The sequence below is a fragment of the Phaseolus vulgaris genome, chromosome 4 (genome assembly GCF_000499845.2).
Source record: "Phaseolus vulgaris cultivar G19833 chromosome 4, P. vulgaris v2.0, whole genome shotgun sequence".
NCBI classification, from domain to species: Eukaryota; Viridiplantae; Streptophyta; class Magnoliopsida; order Fabales; family Fabaceae; genus Phaseolus; species Phaseolus vulgaris.
The window spans coordinates 24,640,994-24,662,835 of record NC_023756.2 but is presented as its reverse complement, the minus strand read 5'-3'; the positions used below and the strand labels follow the sequence as shown (position 1 = coordinate 24,662,835).

At 39.1% G+C, this 21,842-nt stretch overlaps 1 protein-coding gene across 7 annotated transcripts in view; it reads right to left on the bottom strand.

The window, feature by feature from the left end:
* Nucleotides 1–21,549, bottom strand: part of LOC137837475 (uncharacterized) — a 41,350-nt gene extending 19,801 nt beyond the window's left edge. For 4 of the 7 annotated variants that reach the window (XM_068646469.1, XM_068646470.1, XM_068646475.1 and 1 more), the window contains exons 1-2: nucleotides 21,375–21,549; nucleotides 19,852–20,414 (exon numbers count right to left, since the gene is read on the bottom strand). In XM_068646469.1, the coding sequence (XP_068502570.1) occupies nucleotides 19,852–20,369 (518 nt within the window). In that variant the 5' untranslated portion in view covers nucleotides 20,370–20,414; nucleotides 21,375–21,549. Of the gene's footprint in view, nucleotides 1–18,581; nucleotides 18,958–18,994; nucleotides 19,186–19,851; nucleotides 20,415–21,374 lie in introns of those variants that run through there. The other 3 variants (XM_068646472.1, XM_068646468.1, XM_068646467.1) reach the window with 3 other exon arrangements.
* Nucleotides 21,550–21,842: the final 293 nt, after the last annotated feature.

Sequence of the window (21,842 nt, the reverse complement as noted above, 5' to 3'; positions counted from 1 at the left end):
TCGCTTCAAAGAAGTATAGGAACACGTCCACTGATGGCGTATGGCCAAGGCAGTGGCACAGGATTGCGAAAGCCCTCACGAACGCTCAGCTGTTCGAATGTAGTTGGGCGGCGGACGACATTTACTTCAGTGAGAAGGGCTCGCTCGAAGGGAGTGAAGGGACGACGCAGGGAGAGGGGAGGGGTTTGATTTTGGAGTAGAGTTTGGTGTCGAGGTTGGAGTTGAGTTCGGAGTTGAGTTTGGAGTTGAGGTTGGAGTAGGGTTCGATTAAGCCATCTTAAAGAGAAGATCTAAAAAAGAAGAAGAAAAAACGAAGGTTTAGAGGAAGAAGATGGTGCGCCTCAGGAATCCATAAAAATAGAGAATGTGCGAACCAAGAGCGTAAAATGTAAAGTGCAGAAAATGTAAACAGTCTCAGAATAGTTATAGCATGTTATGAGCATCAGAATCATAAAGCAGGGGTGATCATAAAGTAAAGTACATACCTTTGAGCAATTAGGTTTCGAAGGGTCGTAGTGGTTGGGGAAGAAGAGATAGCGTTTTGAGAGAAGAAAATGCTCGAGAAATGAGCAATTAGTCGCAATGGTTGGGGAAGAAGAGAGAGCGTTTTGAGAGAAGAAAATGCTCGAGAAATGATAAACAGAAGTAATGAAACAGTGAAGAAGCATAGGGGTTTAAGGGGTTTAACATATACGAAGAAGCGCAAGTGGCAACGAGTCTTAGTTGTTGATCCTGCCACGTGTACACTGATTAAAAAGTATGGTGAAACGTCACCTTGGTGCACTGTTCACATCCTATCACTCTAGCATCACGTAGGTCGCCGTGGGCGACCACTTAGCCTCTTCGCTAAAACAAGTTACAACTCAAGCTTGAGGGCTTGTGCACTGGCCAGACCTCGGACCTCGGCTGAAGAAGAGGTCGACATTAGTCGTCGACATCGGACCTCAGTGGCCCGACAGTAATAATGGGCCACATAAGCTGGGGCCCACAAATAGTATGAGTTAACACCCAGATACGAGAAAGACCTAAATCACGAGAGGATCATGCATGGGGTGTGTATAGTACATTCAGCTACATTACAGCTTATATAAAGGTGGTAAGAACCCTAGAAAGGGACGTCGTTTCTAAGACTGAAACGGCTTTACATACTTACTGTTTCTTAGCCCAGTACTGACCTGATCGTCGGAGTGCAATCAACAGGTAGGGCCCCCTTTGTTTCAACGGAGCCACTCTCCGCTACCGAAAGAGAGAGTGGAAACCACCAGGATATAGGAGGAGTCACCATCTGCCTTTGAAGTCAACGGCGGCTGAGTCAACCGGCAAGAACATTTTCCATATTGAGCACACACCTTCCATGGTAAATCCTCTCCACTCTTAGGCTGCCATGCGAACGTTCATGTGCTTCATGCCAAGGTAATTTTCGTCCTCTAATATACCTTAGACGTTATAGGGTTGCATTGGGCTCAAAGAAGCCCAATTGTTACCCTAACTAGTCATTTTTAACCCTAACTAAACCTATTTTACTATTGGCTCAAATACAAGCCTAAAAACCTATGTTACTTGATCCTGTCGGTTGACCTAGCGCAAGAGCGATGCCTCGTCACGGTCTTCCTCACCAGCTTTGACACCACGTGCCCTTCAAGTCCACACCACAAATAGTCTCTCTGAGAACCTGAAAACACAAGATGGCGCCTCTGTGGCCGGTGGCGCTCCGATGCTCAAGTCAGTAACAAGAACACCCAAAAACTGAGAGAAAACTATGCTCTGTAGAACCGTACTAAAGTGCACTCAACCCAAAACAATGAGCCGTAATGGAAACGTACCTCTGCAAATTCTGTTCAGTTTACCTTTATACCTAGGTTTTTTCTCTCTCCAGGCAGTTACGCTTTGGATGCGTGTCTCGCATCCAACCCTGCACGTGTCATCATCTCGGCTAGGGTAGCAGGTAGTACCCAGCCCTACACGTGTCATCATCTGGGCGGGGGTAACTTGAGCGTCACTTCTATGTAGCATCCAACCCTACACGTGTCATCATCTGGGTTGGAGTAACGGGTAGCATCCAACCCTACACGTGTCGTCATCTGGGTTGGGGTAACTTGAACGCCATTTCTAAGTAGCTTGCAGTTGTGCGACCAAGTCTCCTATTCAAGGTGTAACCTAGCACGCAACACGCTCTGGAACGCCACCTGACAAGGGGAGTATCGGATGCAACAAAGTACACCATCTCTGTGATATCACTTGTCGTAGGTGCCACATTCCTCTTTGCCACGCCATGCACGTTCTAACTGAGAGGAACTCGCCATCGACGAATGTCCACTCTGGGAATCCTGTCGTCGAGGAGCAAGCTGTTTACTCCAACTCATTTAACCTTCGCGCCTCATGCTGGTGTAACGATCATCTTTACTGAACTCACACGCTTGAACTTCCTCGCCTGATCCCCCAACAGCTTCAACTGAGTTTACTGGGAAATCCGACGATGTGCTTCTCGCAACGATATCAAACCACCTGATCTTCCGTTATCTAACACGGCGACGACACCAACCTGGCGACAACCGACTATGTACACTGCAGAACGCCACTACCACAAACAGCACTTGTGTTGACTTCTTGACCACCCACTTCTCTCTTGTCCACGTCATCACACCCGGTGACATGATTGGTACACATGCCCCCCAGTCTTAAGCTGTGATTTGTCCAGCGAAAAGACTAAGAAGTTGAATTTTCGGCGACCTACGTGGCTTTGCGCGCTAACGCCAACACTATTTACTGATTTGACATTTCACCAACTCCCTCCTATCAACTGACACGTGGACTTATCAACGACTATTATTCACTGTCGTTTGCGCTTCTCGCAACGTTCGAAATTCTTCGAGACTCTTAAAAACTTCGCGCCACTTCACTGTTTCATTATCTTGTTCCTCACTCCAAACTCCTGAAACGCTTCAACGAATGCTTCGTCTCCTTCGATCACCATCTTACTGAACGCTCTTCTGATCACCAAAAGGTAACTTTTTATCACTCCCACTGATATTTGCTGCATTTTAATCGGTTTGCATCATCCATTGATTGTCTTGAGCATACATTGTGGGTTATTTTCGTTCTTTGCTTCGCCTTTTCCTGCGTTTAGGTTCTCTAGCCCTTTCTCTACGAGCCCCCCTTGTCCTCTTTGTCTTCTCCTTTTCTGTTGGGTCCCTCTGTTTTCAAACTCTCATCTCTTCCCTTTTCATTTTCTTTGCAGCTCTTCTGATGGCTCGCTCCAAAGTCACTCCAAACCCTCCTCCATCTCTTCAAAACCCTCCGACGAAAACTCGTAGGGCCAACCCTTCTTCCTCTCGCAACCCACCAAGGGATCCTAATATCCCTTCGAGCCAGGCCGTGAGACCTGCGTCTTCTCGACCCAACCAACCGCAACCAACTCCACCTCAAACCAGCACAGCTGTGAGGCCCCTCCCTGATTAAAAACGGTTGTATCCATGGGCCACTTCGGCTTTGCTGGGTGAGACCTCCTCCATTAACACCGACGTCGACATCCTCCGCCTCAAGAAAGGTGATAAAGCTCACCTTTCTTTCAACAAGGAATACGATGACAAGGTGTCTGTTCATCCTTGTCCTCCCGGAGAACCCGTCTGCACTGACGACCAGGGGAGCAATGGCAAGCCCTTCTGCTTTGTCTATGCCACGATGTTCAAGAAGGTCAAGCCCCACTTCCCCTTCACTCGTTTCGAGAGGGAGCTCTTGACCGACTTGACATAGCCCCCGCCCAGCTTCATCCCAACAGTTGGGCGTTCGTCAGAGCATATCAAATTATCTGTGCGCACTTGGGACATCCAGCTTCGGTGGATGTGTTCCTCTACCTGTTCGAGGCCAAGAACCCAGGCGATCGTCTATGGGTCAGCCTCAATGGGGTTGCTGGGAGGTCCATCCTCTCCATCTTCCAGCAATCCTACAAAGACTGGAAGGGGAAGTTCGTGCGCGTCTGCTGCAACGATCAAGACCCCGCTCTCCTCGACGAATTTCCCTTGTATTGGGTGAACAAGGGAAAGAAGGAGACTAGCGTCAGGAGGGTTAGAGGGCCAGAAAAGATGGGGGAGCTCGACAAAGACCTATGCAACTTCTGGAAAGGAGTTGCCTCCTCCAACGTAACTTTGGCCACCTCCTCCATCATTGCCTACGAGTTCCACGAAGGTCAACTGAACGTTCATATAGGTTTGTCTTTCCCTCATCCCCGAGTTCCCTTTCCTTGAATTCGCATCACCCTGTCTTTTATATTGATGTTGTCATTCTGGTTCGCGCGTAGTCTTAACTGGCTAGTCCATGCATTGACTCACACTGCTTATTCTCTTGTGCGTTATCAACTGCTTGAATTGGACTGGTTTGTGATTGTTGACTTCTCTGTGTAGATATGATGTTGGGGAAAGATAGGATGGCTGAGCTGCGCTCTATAGCCAAACTCCACAATCTGGCGGCGGGCTCCCAAACCGTTCCAAACTCCGTTGCAGAAATCGTCGCCGCCCAAGGCAATCCTCCGCTAGTTGGCCCATCTACTGTCGCTGCTCTTCCTGCCCCCGAGCGGAAGAAACTACTACCCAAAAAGGCTAAGAGGAAAGCCCCCAGGGTGGTGTCAGACGAAGAGGCAGATGAAAGCACTGAGGATGGGCTAGTCTACAAGAGGAAGAGGAGAGCTGTAATCGAACCACCACCAGCTGAAGGCGCCACCCCAGATTACGTCAACAACCTTGCGAGGGTGGTGGTGAGAATCAACCTTCACCTCCTCCCCTAACTTCAGGCCTTCCAGCTCCTCTCCAGGAAGCCTTGAAGTCCTTCACTGTGCGCCTGAACGCTATGGTCGACGAGTGTCTTCCTCAAATCGTCGGTGAAGGTTTGAAAAACACCTTGGACAAGTTCGAACTCGACAACCGCGTCCATCAGGAGGTGGCGAGCACCGCGAGAGCCGAAGCGGACAAATTCAAGTGCGACATGATGATGCAAGGACTAGATTTCTCGCGGGTGGAAAACACTCTCAACGACGAGCTCCGAAGTTTGCGCAAAGACAAACTTCAGGACGCTGCAAGCTCATTCCCATGAGGGAAAAGATTGCAGAGCTGGAGGAGGCCCGAAAAACCGACGGGGAAAAGATGGCCAAACTGGAGAAGAGGTCGACCGAGAGGGAAACCCTTTTGGGGAAAGTTGAAAAAGATCGGGACAAGGCCTTCAAAGAACTGAGCGAAACCACTACCGAGCTTGCCCAAGTTCGCGAGGAGAACAACGGGTTCAAGAAGAAGGTCGACGAGCTTGAGCTTGAGATTGCCCAGGTTCGTGAAGAGAACAGTGGGTTCAAGACAAAGATCGACGAGCTTCAGCTTGAAGCCGCCCAAGTTCTTACCTCCGGCTTTGGGGCTGCTTTGGAGCAGTTTGCTTGCAAATTCCCCGATCTTGACCTCTCCGAGTTTTCGGTGTACAACGAAGTGGTGGATGGCAAGATCATGCCTCCAACTTAATTTCTGCTCCCATCTGCCACTTCAACTTTACCACCTTTGAAACTCTTGTATTTAACTTTGATTTATATGTAATAACTTTCATTCTGCTCAAACTGTTTGATATACATGTGTATATATATGGCTTTTGATTTTATCTGTTGTGCGATCACCTGGTATAACTGGCTGGTTTTTACTCAACCCAATGTATTTCGCACAAATTGGTACTTAATTCTCTGGAAATCACCTTAACTTAAACAAATTGTTAGTCTATAGCAATAACGTTTAACACGAAATCACTTACTGGGTAGTAGGGGCGTAGGTCGATCTTAGTATCTGAAATCCGGCTCGCCTGATCTGCCAAGGGGCAAGCATTTTTCTACGTTATCGCCCAAAACTTTGTTGATCTGGTTCTCGCCATGTAATCGCCTTGCTCATTCTAGAAATAGCCATGCATAATTTTCTCTCGCTCTCCAATCTGGAAAATTCTCTGATAGTCTAATAAAAAAATAAGCAAAAAACTTAGATGAATTAAGAAATTGGGCAACTACATTCATGGAACTTCAAGAATTGCAGAATTACAACAAGAATGCTCGAACGGACAACGGAGGAGACAAAGGAAAGGAACAGGACCGCGGTAGCTGACATATGCCCGGTCGGTCTGAAAAATTCAGAGAGAATCGAGGCCCTCAGTTTCATACTTATACCCCATTAAATGCTGATCGTGGAAAAATCATGGATGAAGCATTGCATGCCGATCTGATCCCAACATTGAAAAAGCTGCAGACCCAAGAGATGCCGATATGTCTAAACAATGTTATTACCACCTCCAAACAACAAACATGAGCTCATACCAACCTCCCAAAGAGAAAGGTATCCATACAGAGATGAAAGAAGGGAACCATACGATGCAAACCAAGCCCATAAGGAGATGACCAAGGATGTTAAAGTACACAAAGAGAAGTTATCTCAAAGTGGAGACCTCGCTAGAGGAAGAATTGAACAAGGACAAGAGCACCTAAAGTTCTTCCTGCTAGTCTTCTTAATGTTTAGAAAAATGTTGTAAATAAGTTGGGCTCACATGAGGGTCCAAATAGTAGAATCAACAAAAGTAGGTCTATATAGCATAAATAGGAGGTGAAGATATAAGAATGGGTCTATGAGTCCATTAGGGTAGGAAGGAAACCCTAGCTTCAAGAATGATGCATAAGGTGCACCATAGTTGCTTCTTCCTCTTCTACCCTCATTCCTTGTTTTCCAAGGCTCCTCAATCTATAAATAGGAGGTTTTCCCCTTTGTAAAGACAAGTTGAAATTAGAGTAAAAAAATTCTGCACAATTTTTGTGAGATTTGTGAGTGAGTGAATCTCCTCCTAAATTGGTTTTATCTTGTGAGATTTGTGAGCTCTCAAGTGGCAGCATCTTCACTTATCTTGGATTCAATTCACTATCCAAGTGGCGTGCACCATTCACAATTTTTAAAATTCAAATATAAGTAAAGTGTCACCAAATAAAAGAACAATTCTAAAATCAACTCACATCATGTGGTTATCAGAGTTTAGGTTCTTATGCTTAACTTGTTTGAGTTGATTTGACACTTTACAATTTCTTTACATTCTAGCACCTTTAATTCTTGTCTTTAAATTCAAGTACCTTTACTTTCTTTTCTTTAAATTCAAGTACCTTTACATTCTTGTTTCTATTTTCTTGTTTTTTTATTTTCCAACACCTTATTTTCTTGCAGAATTTTTTCGGTCGTTCTTTATATTCATAACATTTTTCGTTTTGAATATGTTTCTTATTATGTCTTTTATTGATCTTGCATTTTACTTTGAGTCTTATGTTCATTAGTTTTCTAGGTGCCCTTGTTTTAATTCTACTTACTTGCTTTTAATTGTGAAGTTTGCAAAGTAATTAGAAACTTGTTTTTAGTACAAGTAGATTTAAAGTTCAAAACACATGATTTCAAGTGTTCAATTATATTGAATCTAACCCAATTTTTTGTGAAAATTGAATGTTCTTGAAAAATATGCATGATGCAAGCTATGTTCATTCTTTTTCCTAAGTCACATTAGTATAAAAAAAACAACAAAGCCATTTTAAAGAAAACTGACGCAAAACAGTAAGGAAGATTTTAAAAAGAATCTTTGGTTCTCACTTTGCAAAGAAAATCATTTTCCAAAAAATATGGATTCAACTTGATTGGCAAATTGTTTTCAACTTTGTGGAATTTTTTATCCATTTGCTTTAACATTTTTCTAATAAAAAAAGTTTCATAGTAAAAAGTTTAGTGAGTTTCTTAGAGTCTTCTTTTGTGCTTTTCGTGCTTGTCATCTTTTTCATAGTTTTGTCACATTCATTTACTTCAAATTTGGTTTAACCTTTTCTTTGTTTTAAGATTTTCTTGTTTGTCTTTTCTTTATTTCCTCAAGTTTTATGGTGAATTACCTTGAGCAAGTGTTGATGCTTTGACCTTTTTCACTAGAGAGTTTTCAACCAAAAGAAAGACCTTGGTTAAGGGAAGAAAATTTTCTTTAAGTGGTTAAGTGTTTTTTCTTACATTGTCGCAAACTTTATCTTCTTTCTAACTTCTTTTCTTTAATTGTTTGTTACTTGTGTTTCTTGTTTGTTTTATTGTTATGGCTCATATTTCAATTGGAGAATCATCTAAGCCCCAATCTCCCCAAAAAGCTTTTCTTATGGGAGAATTGGCGGCGGGCAAAAGAACTATAACCCAAAAATATGAAGAGATGAGGCAAATGGAGGAAAGACTCCAAAGGCTAGAATTGACCTATGCAAAACCCCAAAGAGGAAGACGACATCATCAAAGGCATGATTCAAGAAGTTATCAAAATTATGGTGGCCATGAAGAAGAAGACGAATGGAGGAGGCATTATTTTGAAGATAGGAGCCAAAATGTGGCAAAGCCTTTTTTAACATTTGTAAAATTGCCTAGTTTTAGTAGGGAAGGTGATCTCAATGTTTATTTAGGATAGGAGACTAAGGTAGAACAAATCTTTAATGTGAATGAGGTCCAAGATGACCAAAAGGTTCAACTAGCCTCCTTAGAATTTTTGGATTATGCCATGCAATGGTGGCACAAAATTGTAATGGACATTGGCTTAAACAAGAGGTCATTAGTGGTCTCTTGGGAGGATTTGAAATTATGCATGCGCACTAGATTTGTGCCTCCACACTATAGGAAAGAGCTCTTGTTGAAGCTCCAACGGCTTCAACAAGGAACACAAAGTATGGATGCTTATTTTAAAGAACTTGAAACAACTTTAACAAAAATAGACATTCATAAAAAAGTAAGGAGTAAAAAATGGCTAGGTTTGTAAGTGGGCTAAGAAGGGAAATTCAAGATGTGGTAGAATTATATGAGTACTCATCTTTAGAAAAATTGGTTCACCTTGCCATCAAGGTTGAATCACAACTTTCAAAGAAAACCTTTTCCAAACATACTCATAATGATGGCTACTACCACTCATCTTGGACAAATAAAAACAAATTTTCAGGAGTCGACTTACAATTCTAGGGATTATAAACACTCCACTTCCACTCCTAAATCTCCTACCAAAACCTCAAGTAAAAAGTGTTTTAAATGTTTAGGTTTTGGGCACATAGCGGTCGATTGTCCAACAAAGTGAATCATGATGGTTAAGGGGTGCAAATAGTAAGTGAACATAGTAATCAATCTTCTAGGTCTAACTCCCCCTCCCCTTCAAAAACCCCTAGTGATAATGAATATGAGATACCTTGTGAAGGTGCTTATTGGTAATAAGGCGAATGCTTGGGACCATTCCAAAACATTTGGATGACATCCAAAGAGAAAATAGTTTCCACACTCGCTACCTTATCACCAACAAGTTATGTTTCATGATAATAGATGGGGGTAGTTGTGCTAATGTGGCAAGTACAAGAGTAGTGGAGAAGTTTGGTTTACCCACTATCTCTCATACAAAGTCCTATAAATTACAATGGCTTAGTGTCGAAGGCGAAACCATGGTTAATAAACAATTCCTCATAACTTTTGTTATAGGAAAGTATAAAGATAAGGTTTTATGTGATGTTGTGCCAATGGTAGCAACCCATATTCTCTTAGGAAGACCTTGGCAATATGATAGACAAGTTCTACATGATGGCCTAACCAACAAAATGACTTTTACCTTCCAAGGACACAAGGTTACCTTAAAACCCCTCTCTCCCAAAGAGGTTCATGAGGACCAAATAAAAATGAAAAAAAAAAGAGAAAATGAAAAGGAGCAAGAAAGAAACGATAAATCGAGTCTCCAAGTATCATTTTTAGCAACTAAATCCATCATGTTGACTCGTTGCATCTCCAAGGTGTCATTCTTCCTTATCTTTTTCATTACCAAAAGTTTCTCCTTATACACCATCTTGGTTAACGAATGTTAGGAATGATTTTTACACACCACCTAAAGGTTTTCACCTTCTAAGAGGACTTTCTTCAAAAATCATTGTCATTCCCAAGCAATCTTTCCAAACACGGTCTGTATATAGAACCTCATTTTTTGAACTCCAGACGCTTAAGGAATGTAAGTCAAGTTCGCATTTCTCTTCTTGCACTCTCTTATATGACCGCAAACTGACTTTGTTATCTGCAGGAGTTCTAAATTCGTGGTTGAATTCTCTCCAACCTGGGGGGCATGATACAAACCAAGCCCACAAGGAGATGACCAAGGATGTTAAAGTACACAAAGAGAAGTCATCTCATAGTGGAGACATCACCAGAGGGAGAATTGGACAAGGACCAGAGCACCTAAAACTCTTCCTGCTAGTCTTCTTAATGTTTAGAAAAATGTTGTAAATAAGTTGGGCTCACATGAGGGGTCCAAATAGTAGAATAAACAAAAGTAGGTCTATATAGCATAGATAGAAGGTGAAGATATAAGAATGGGCCCATGAAAAGTCCAGTAGGGTAGGAAGCAAACCCTAGCTTCTAGAATGATGCATGAGGTGCGGTTTTGACTAAAGTCCACCCTAGGAGCCACACCATATTTGTTTCTTCCTCTTCTACCCTCATTCCTTGTTTTCCAAGGCTCCTTAATCTATAAATAAGAGGTTTTCCCCTTTCTAAAGACAAGTTGATTGTGTAGCTATGAACATCATTGTATCTGCACTTGATTCTAATGAATTTCTTAAGGTTTAAGAATTTAGTTATGCCAAAGAAATGTGGAATACCCTTGAAGAGTATCACAAGAATCCAAGGAGTACCTTGATGGACAAAGAAGAATCTAGATCAAGTCAAGCTGTTGGGAACAAAAACTGCAAGACTCAAGTGTTGAGAGTGAAGTGGAAAAATTTAGCTTGCTGTTTAAGAAATTCAACAAGTTCCTAAAGAAGAGAAACAACAAAAGTGACTCATCCAATAGGTATGATAGCAAGAAACCTACTGAGTTTAACACTAACAAATATACATGCTTTGGATGTGGTGAACAGGGTCATATTAAAACTGAATGTCCCAACAAGAAAGGAAAATCAAGAAGCATGAGAAGAAAGCAAAATTTATGTCTAATGACAAGACAAGAAAGTGACACAAGTAGTGTAAGTTTAAGCACTTCTATTAATTTTGAGAATTATAGTCAACTTCTTGATGCCTTTAATGAAACTCATAAGGAAGCTAATAGGTTGGCCCTTTTAAATAAAGGGTTGAAAGGTTTAAACAACTTGTTGGAAAATAGAGTCAAGATCTTGGAAGAAGAGTTGAACAATTCAAAAACTGATTTTGACAATTTGGAAATGATTTGCCAAAACTATTCTTGTAAGTGTGTTGATTCAAGTTCTTGTGAAAATTGTGAATCTCTTCAAAAGAAGGTTCACTATCTTTTAAAATTCATGGAAAAGTTTTCCAAAGGCCAATCCAATCTTGAAACTGTTATTGCTTCTAAAAAATGTGTTTTTGGCAAGGCTGGGTTGGGGTTTAATCCAAACAGGAAGAATAAATCTGTTTCAAAAACCCTTTTCAAGTTTCTTTGAAAAACAACCTGTTGTTTTATCGAAACAACCGGTTGAAATTTGTCATTACTGCATGAAAAGAGGCCACACTATTAGATTCTGCAGAGTAAGAAGGTTTTATGTTTCCAAAGGTATTTTGAAATGGGTTCCTAAGGCTCCTACTAACATCATTGGACCCAAATTTATAAAGGGGTCAAATCTTGTTTTTTTGCCTTTCTTGTAGGGATCTTTGGAAACCAAGAATCATCTTTGGACTTGAAGAATGACTGTTAAATGGAAAAGATTCTTTCTGGACTTCCAATTACTATTGTGTACAAAGCCTAGTTTTCTTGAAGGCCAAGAGAAGTTACTTGATTATGGACAATGACTCATTGAAAGAACTACATTGTTAGAAGGATAAGACTTTCCTTTGTTTTTATTTTCTTCTCTTGAATTTTTCTTTAATTCTGTAGTATGAAAAATATTGACTGATGTCTTTATCTTTCGTCTATGTAATGTGAATATGAAGTCTATCCTTCTGATTCATCTTTACCTATCAATTCTGAATCTGTGAAATGCTTAAATTGTTGTCACAGAAAAACAACCGATTGTTTTCACGAAACAACCGATTGTTTCCCTCTAACAGCACTGCATTAAATTGAATTAATTTGTTTTTTCATTCTGCCGGTTGCAGATTCTTTCCCCAAGCAGTTATGGGTCAAAGTGCATTTATCATGGGTTTGATTTCGTTTAGAAGGGTGTTACTTTTGTCAAAAATGGAATAAATTTCACAAATTCTTGGAAAATTAAGAAATTTATGACTAGTCAAAGTCTTTATGTGCTTTCATGTGAAATTTGTCACTGAGTGACGTGCCACTGTGTAGTCTTGGACCAGACTCTCTTTCTTGAAGACTGAAACTCACTAAATACAAGGGATTGGAACTATTTTATGTGAATATATAAACTTATATGCAGTTATTTCTCTTCACAAAAACAATCCAATGCGACATCTCTTGCTGGTTTTCAAATATGCCAAAAGTCTCATTCTGTTTTCTGGTTTTTCTCTTTGGCTTCATGGATCCCACACCCCCTTCATCAAAGAGGATCAAAACAAGGGCTTGAAGGATGTCTACTAAAAGGAAGAACAATAAGAGTAAAATCAATCTTTGTACCTACACTTTTCAATTGTATATGTCTTGTAGGATTCTTTGAATGTCAAGAGACATCCTTGGCACATGTATAGTGTTGATAAAAAGAAACTTCAAAAAGAGTGTGTTTTCATTTCTCAATTTATGTAAGTGTGCCTTATGACCATATGAACATCTCAAAGTCTTCTTTTTGAGTGAATCTATTAGGGTTCTCTGTGCAAAGGTATGAACAAATTTCATACTGCATTTTCATCAATTTAAAAGGTATTTTTTGGTTATGAAAAATGTTCTTTTTGCTGTCACAGTAAAACAACCGATTGTTTTTTCGAAACAACCGATTGTTTTTTCGAAACAACCGATTGTTTTTCCTCTAACACCTTTGTATTATGCTGCCAAGTTTGCTTATGCATGATTAAACCATTCCTCTTTTGCCAAGTTTGCTTATGCATGATTAAACCATTCCTCTTTTTCAAATCTTGCTTTTGGACAAATATACATTGAGTGTGTCTCAGAGTATGATAATAAAAGATTATATCCACTTGTTTTTTTGAAAGCTCTATGACATGTTCTATTCTTGAAATGTCAAAATTGTTTGTACTGCCAAACTACTGTGGTATCATTCTGATTTCTGCTTTGTACAACCCTTCTCATTTTCTATTTGTAGATCAAATAGGGGGAGAATTTTATGCTTGATTTGGTTGTATAGTTAGCTTTAAATCTGTGCATTATGTTGTTGTTATTCTGCACTTGAAAGCTCTTGAACACTTCACTTTTTCTGGTTTTTCTACTAATGTTGTATATGCAGAAAACCAGTTTGTGTGTCTTGTTATCTTGCTGCTATACTTGCTTTGTATATGCATCAATTTTGTGTTGCAAGACCTTTCAAGTACAGGTGCTATGATGAAGAATAATCAAAGTGATGCTTATGGTTCAAGAGGATACACCTTACTCAAATTCTTGACAAGTCAAAATTCATGACCTATGTAAAGTAAGTTGTATATGTTCATCCTATGCTTTTGGCTTCATAAGTCCAAATGATCTTCTAAACATGTTGAGGTAATGCAAAGGTATGAATGTATTTCATTATGCATTTCCCATCACTTTGAAAGATGATTTGCTTTTAAAAATAACATTTTCTTGTTGTCTCAGAAAAACAACTGATTGTTTGCCCGAAACAACCGATTGTTTTACCTCTGGCACATTTGAATAAAGTTGTTATGATTTCTTATGCATGATTACAGTTGTTCCTTTTCTTTCATAACCCATTATAAGTCAAATATGTATTCTTTGTGCCTCTGAATTAGATCATAAAGAGATATATTCTTTGTTTTCCTTGAAATTCAAAGCTTTTTATGAATGGCAACCACATTGGTGGTCATGGGGTTGATGAATATTTGTATCTTTGGAACGTCTGGAAGGTTTGCTCTTAACAGAAGAAAGAATATTTCTACCAAATCCACCTCTTGAGCAATCATTGGACCAACTTGAACTGCTGGATGAAGAAAAGATAGGGGGAGAAACTGTGGTCTCCTTGCTGAAATTTCTGAGGTCTATGGTACTTTGATTATGTTGTTGTTACAGCTCTGATACACCATAGATTTTTGCTGTAATTTTGATATGGTATCACAGGTTTGTTGTTGCAATGATGCTGCTACACATACTGGTATTTATCTTCATCAAATATGGGGAGATTGTTGAACAAGATGCTTTGATATCTCCAAATCCAAGAGGAAAGCTTGAAGACCTTGTTGTTGTGTGTGTGTTGTCTAGTTGTTTGAAACTTTTTAATTCACTCCTTAAGATGATCCAAGTTCATTTCAATCTTTAACCTTTTGAAAAGATGAGTTTTCTAAAATGTTGTTGAAATTTCAACAGGTTGTTTTACCTTAGCAGCTTTTTAAAAGGTTTTGAAAAGCTTGACTTTGCTGTCCAGTCAATTCAACCGATTGTTCGAAACAATCGATTGTTTTTTCTGAGAACCTTAATAGAATTTTGTTAAGTGATTTTAATATGTTTTAAATGATCCTAACTAACTTGGATCCTTTATTAAATGCTATTGACCACTTGGTTGATCTATATAAATGTGGTTTTACGCTCTTAATCTTGGAGTAAGAGAAAGAGTTTATCAAAACAGTTTTTCCAAGATTTGAAAGAGCTTTGGATCATTCTTAAGTGTGTGGAATAGGATTGGGTTGTAATTCTAAACTTTAAGTTTTGTAATACTCAGGTGTATTCTATTCCCTTCTTCTTTGATTACTGTATTTCTGTAGTTGTGTTGCCAAAGAGTGTTGTGTATTCTTGAAGGTGTTCAAGATCAACATTCTTGGTGTGGTTTGCCAAAGGTAGTGTGTTTCTTGAGGGGTTCAAGGTCACTACTTTGGTGTGTGATGTTTGTAATCTGGTTTTGATTGCATAGTGGATTACCCAGAGGTTTCTGAGGACTGGATGTAGCTCTTGGTGAAAGAGTGAACTAGTATAAATCTGTTTGTGTGATTTTCTCTTTCCCTGATCTCATATATATCTGTTTTAAGTTGTTTTTATTAACTGCTGATAAAAACAACCGATTATTTCGACAAAACAACCGATTGCTTTTCTGATAACATCTTAAAATAGTTTTGGGTATTTGTTTTCTTGATTCTTTTCTCTTTAATTCGACTTTGAATCTCATTATTCCTTCAAAGTTTGCGAAAATATCTTATAAACAATTCACCCCCCCCTCTCTTGTTTTAGGCCATATATTCTAACACCTCTGAGTCCGATGACTCATCATAGCAGACCGGTTCGCCTACCCTACGGGGCACTACCCTCACAAATCTGTCGTGCTCCTTCCCAAAGATACGAGACTTATGGCAATCCTCACTCTTCTTATATGTCATTATGCTCGTGTGGGTGGTAAAGTTAGAGGTTTCCTTTAAAAGGTTGTTAGGTGCCCAGCGGTATAGGGATTTGTAGTTGGGGGAGGGAGGAGCTGGGTTTGTTAGAGCCATCTTAAGAAGAGAAGCTAAAACAAAGAAGAAGAAGAAGAAGAAAGAAAGAAAAAACGCAAAACTCAGAGGAGGAAACGTATGCACTTCAAAAAGGAAAGCAAGATAAGTAGAAAAACGAAGAATAACGATCGTAAATGCGAAAAACATAAACAGTCCCAAAATAGTTAAAGTAGATTAAAAGCACCAGATTAGCAAGGCGAAGACAGTTATGGAGTAAAGAACATACCTTGAAATGATTATGTTTTGAGGAGGCGAAGTGTTTTGGGGAAGAAGATAGAGCGTTTGAGAGGCAGAAATATTTGAGAAATGCCTAAGAGAAGGAATGAAACAGTGAAAGGAGCGTAAGAGTCGAAGGGTTTAACATATAAGGGGAGCGCAAGCGAAAACGAGCCTCGACCTATCACTTTGGCGCACTGTGCGCGTCCTATCACTCGTTCGCCACGTAGGTCGCCATGGGCGATCACTTAGCTTCTTCACTGAAGCAAGTTTCAACTCGCGTCTGGGGGACTTGTGTAATGGCCAGACCTCAGACATCGACATCAGACATCAGTGGTCTGGTCGCGATAATGGGCCACATAAGCGAGGCCCTATAAGTAGTAATGAGCTGGCACCTAGATATAAGAAAGACCTAAATTGCGGGAGGATTCATGCATGTGGTGTGTATAGTACATTCAAGTCTAGCACAAGTAAGTATTCCCTGGAGGCACCAAGGCGCATGAGCACTAAGGTTTCTAGGGAAAGCTGCATGCATGGCACGTGAATAAAGGTACATGAGTTGGTACTCTGACGCTCATACCATTAAGATTTTGCACTCCACAAGAGGAAATTCCTGTGTGGTGGTTGCGCTAAGATTGTGCAACACGCAACAGGATGTCTTCCTAGTAACTCTAATTTCACTTGAGGAAAGGTTCTCGTGGGACAGGGAAGTTAATCTAAAAACAACCTATAAAAGGGAGTTGAGATCCCTGGTAAAGGTACGTCGTTTCTAAGACTGAAATTGTTTTACTTATTCATTGTTCTTTAGCCCAGTACTGACTTGATCGTCGGAGTGCAATCAACAAGTAGGGCCCCCTCTCTCAACGGAGCCACTCTATATCATCTGAAGGGGGCACGGAAACCATCTAAACTAGGAAGAGCCACCACCTTCCTCTGAAGTCAACGACGACTAAGTCAACCGGTGAGAACAAAGTCTAAAGGAGTAAAGTATCAAACTGGAAAGGAGCGACTGAACGACCAACACCATTGACAATTGTTACTGCCAGTCTCAAGTACTATCTTGGCGCACTTTTTCTATACAAGTATAGAAGCAAAAAATACGGTCATATGTTGGTCAATCATCTAAGACATGAAAATTGAATTTATAAGAGCTATAGGGTGAAGTCTTGTAAAATGTCCAAAAAGTGAACGGACAACACATGAAGGTTTCACCTCAATAAGCAATGATTTAGCCATTAAAGAAGCTAGAGAAAACCCAATTTAGTCCTCCGAGGTTGCATGCTTCACTAGTACATGATTTACTCTATCTAATCGAAACTTGAACAAAGGTTGTCAAAATGAAATCCTACCTAAAATACAAACAAAATTATATTAGCACAAACATAAAATTGGGATATTCATCGAATTGGATTATACCTAATACATCTAATCCTTCAAGTCAAACCAATTAAATTGGTTTAAATTAGTGTGCTTAATTAGTTCTTTTTACTTCAAAACCGAATCAAATCTCTATATTTGTTTGTAGAATGAGATACTCCTTGAATATTCAATAATGAAATAATCCTTTTCAATTCTTCCTCTTTCTTTTTCTCTACTCTCCCCCCACTTAAATGTTACTTGTGGTTATAAAAGAATTGAAATTAACCATTGGAATTGAGCAAAATTTGGAGAATAAGACTCTCATTACAATAACAAAATGCAGAAAATATCAATCGGTAAAGAAATATCATAATCTTAGGTCATTTGAGGGGGGTAGACTGGGAAGATTCAGGACCAATGAGTCGTAAGCAAACTAATATAAAGTTCACCTCTAATCCAAAATCTTAAGGTAATGAGTTTGTGAGTCTTCTTTTTTCATGTTATCCAACTTTCTCATTTCTACTCTAAGTGAGTCTTCTTTTTTATATGTTATCCAACTTTCTCATTTCTACTATAGGTGAGTCTTCTTTTTTATATGTTATCCAAATCCAAATTTCTGATTTATAATCTAGGTGAGACTCATACTCACACTTAAATTCCTAACCGATTATTCCTGGTTGGAAAGAAGTGCTAATTACCGTCAACCCTAGCCTACCTTAATTGTGGCCTGTCAAGTTGGTTTTCAGTGTCTAGGAAATGGCTACCAATGAAAAGGTTGATTAGAAAGGGTGACTGTAGTGTGCAGTAGTTAGGACATCATCCCATAAGGATTAAGTCACATCATCTACAGATAAAATCTAAGTAATGCTAATAAAGTTTGGCCCATCCTTATTGGTAAAGTCACTTTTGAAAAAATAAGTTAAATCTTAAATCCAAATTTTAAGATGATATTAGAGGTTATTCTTAGATCGATTGTTGAGTAACTTGCATTGCCACGCTTTCGGCTTGTAACACTGGGTGTGATAGGATATGCCGCCTTAATTGCAATCACCCATAACGCAACTTAATCACCACCAATCAAAGTTAGTAGTCAATGTCTCAAAAGGGCTACCAAAGAAAGGGTTGAGTGAAGCATCATACTGAATAGATGTCAAAGATGCCAGCTCTTACGAGTTGAAATCCTACATCAACTAAAGATAAAGATAAAGTAATGCTTATATAGCTTGAGGAATCACTTACCGTAAAAGCCATTTTTTAGGATTAAGAATCTATTACCAATATAACTCGTAATGAGTTATAAATTTGAGAACAACTTGATGAAGGATCATCCAAGCCACCATACACAAGAATAAAAGATAGATGAACTATTTGTATAAATACTAGAATAAATTTGTATAGGAATTGTATTTTGGTTTCTTTTCAAAAGTACTTTGTAGATGAAACAAAGTCACTATAGAAACCCTAACTTGTCACACAAGTAAGCATTCCAAGAGCATCTCAAAGGAGCATACACGACCTCCTTAAGCCACCACACCTCACCTTAGTTAACTTCAATTAATTAGGGTTATGGTAGCTTAAGGAGCAAGCTACCTTCATATATAAAAACCCTAAAACTCACTCATGTATGAGATTTGCAAATACTAAATGAAGAGATCAGAACTTGAAACCTCAGTCTCTCTCAAATCTCTCTTGCTAGTGAGCCTAATTAGCGTAATGAACCTAAGGAAAGTTGATCAAACCTCGTTCCCTTCATTGCACCTTCAACTTCATCGTTCTCTCAACTTCGGTGCCTCATCTTCACTCCATTTTCCTGCCACTTCAATCATTCCATCAACCACAAACATGGATTACATCACCATTAATCCTATTGATTATAGAAAACTATAAATGTTAAAGACCGTTGGACACAGAAGTGAACAAAAATATCGGAGAGATTTATCACCATAACTCCATAAGTAATGATCGATGAAAGACTCCTATACTTGCACTTGACCTTTTACTACCTCTAAGGGAATTCCATGTACCAATGTTCAATGGAGAAAACCTTCAAAATATTGAAGTCACGAAGTAGAGAGAGATCATGGTGAGAAGGGGTCTCCAATTTATCACAAGATCAAAATTACCTAACAGAAGAATAAGCAAATCTGACTCTTAAGAACAATCAGATTATTCATTCAAATGGAAAGGGAAATAATGCAGCTGTATTTAGTAATCTAAACCAAGGTTATCAGTTAGGCTTGTTCAAATTTAAAACTAGTTTCACGAACTGTATCAGTTAGACCGGATAGACAGCTTTGGGAAAGAACAAAACATGAAGCTTGTTACAGATTAGAACTGTGCCTGAAAATTGAAGCTACATGTATGTCTGTTCTTGCTCTAATCAGAATTCATATCACTCTTTGCCTCACAAAAATGCAAACCATTTTCACTCAAAGCCCCAAGCCTTTCTTAGACCTTGACTAACAATAAGTATCAGAATTTTAAATCAGTGAGAATAAAGAAAAGGAGAAGAGAAGACTGAACAAGGATGTGTGATTTGCTATCAATCACACAAATAAAGTACTAGGTCTTCCTAGTGACAGAATGTGATACGAGACAAAAACTTCAAACTTTACACATGATTACCCAAACAAAACTCTAAACGAAAACAAAAACAGCAAAAGTATCTGCACTGAGTATGTAAAATATTCAAAATAAAATATTCAAATACCTGGGCTCAAATTCTTGTATTTGAACAAGCTCACTACCACAAGCATCTGTCCATTGCACTCTCCTTCTCTCTGTTTGACCATGACCATCATTCTCCTTTCCATCTGATGCCTCATTTTCAGTAACTGCCTCGACAGGAACTGGTTTTTTATTTCTTTGGCTTTTTAAGCTACTTTTAAGATCAACCTTTCTAGAATCATCATTTATATTAGAAGGATACTTCCCCTTGTTGGAAACCAGCGTCCCTGAAGAGACATCATTATGTTTGGCATGGCCCACTTTAAGATGAGATGTAGTGTCAAGCCTTGCAGAGGCGCAACCAAAGCAAACAAAGGAAGCGCACCTGCTGGAGACACGTTTCTTTCTGGAAGCCAGCTGGACCAACTGGAACTGGCTCCACGGCAAAACTCTCATGGATTTGTCGTCACTCCTCAGACCCAAGACAAGAACGACCAGACCCTCACCATATCCAGAAGCTGAAGAAGAGAATAATCCTCCACCTTCGACTGTCAATAACATCAGCTCATCTCCTCGGCGCACCAGAAAACTATTTAAATATAGGGCCTTTCAGAAAAAATATTATTTATCAGCATGATCATGCATGTCAATTTTTATCTAGTTATCTTCTACAACATCTTTTCATAAAGTAATTCCAATTACACTTAGTCACAATTATTAGAATATGCTCAGTTGGTCACATTCAATGTTTGCATGACAACAAAGACACATTACATTGAAGGTGCATAGTAGGAATACACTAAAACATGGACAAACACTGTACCAAACCACTTTTAAGAGTTTCTAAAGTTTGTTAATGCTCCAATAATGTGTCCAAACTGTCGTACAAAGGTTCAGACATCCAAAACAGTGCCACAAGGAATCAAGCTGTTGTATTTGGTCACGATTATAAGAACAGTTTGAAATCATTATAATTTAAACGAAAAACCTTTGTTTATAAAATTTCAAACAATTCCGGTTGATTCATCATAAAAGAAAAAAAAATCTTATCCAATTGAATGAGGTCAGCAACCAGGTAATTTGAACTACATTATTGACACAACCCCGAGCTCGTTTAAAAAACAAATAACAAACTGTTAAAACTCCATATGGAAAATTGCGAAAGCAATCAACCCACACTCAAAACACATTTTAGCATGCAATTCTCTCTCTCTCACAGACACAAATTCCCAATTTGGCAAAAAAAAAGCAGAATTTGTATGATCATTTTGTAGAGACTAATCTTGGTCGAGCCGAATAATACTACACACAACAAATTCTTCCTCTGAATATTCAAAACATCTACACATTCAGAATTGGAACTCGTCCAATTGTTTTTTCAACCACGAACTCATCCACTTCTCAAAAAGAAAAAATAACTAAATTAATAATAATAATAATAATAATAATAATAATAATAATAATAATAATTAGCGCAGTGAGAAAAAGCGAGATTCAACATTGTCGGTTCTCTTCACTCTATCGGAAACAGAGATGAAATTGAAGGAAGAAGCGAACTGGAAATACCAGAACGGTGTCGGTTAATCAGCGACGGAGATCAGCGGAGGCGGCACTCCGATTGCCATGTCGGAGCTATGAGAAGTTGGAATGGAGCTAGTTAAGTGAAAGGGGGAAAGAATAAAAAGAAAGAAAAAAGAAATGGAAAGAATGAATATTTGTTTCTCTATTCTCTTTCAATTTTATTTTACTAGGTTATACACTAAATATAAAGATTCATATAAAGACGTCGATTGTATTTGGATCGAAGAAAGGAAGTGTAAGAATGTTAGAAAGTACATGTACGAGGATTTGAGAGACTAGTAGTAGTAGTGTGAATGCGTTTAACATGTTGAATTGAATCGGATTAAGAATGTGTTATAGTTGATTATATGAAAATTTTGAATTTTGTTTAAAAGTGTAAAATGTAGTGTTCTTACAACAGGGACCAAGAACACTCGAAATAGGTTAACAAGACTAATCCTTCAATCTTGGGCT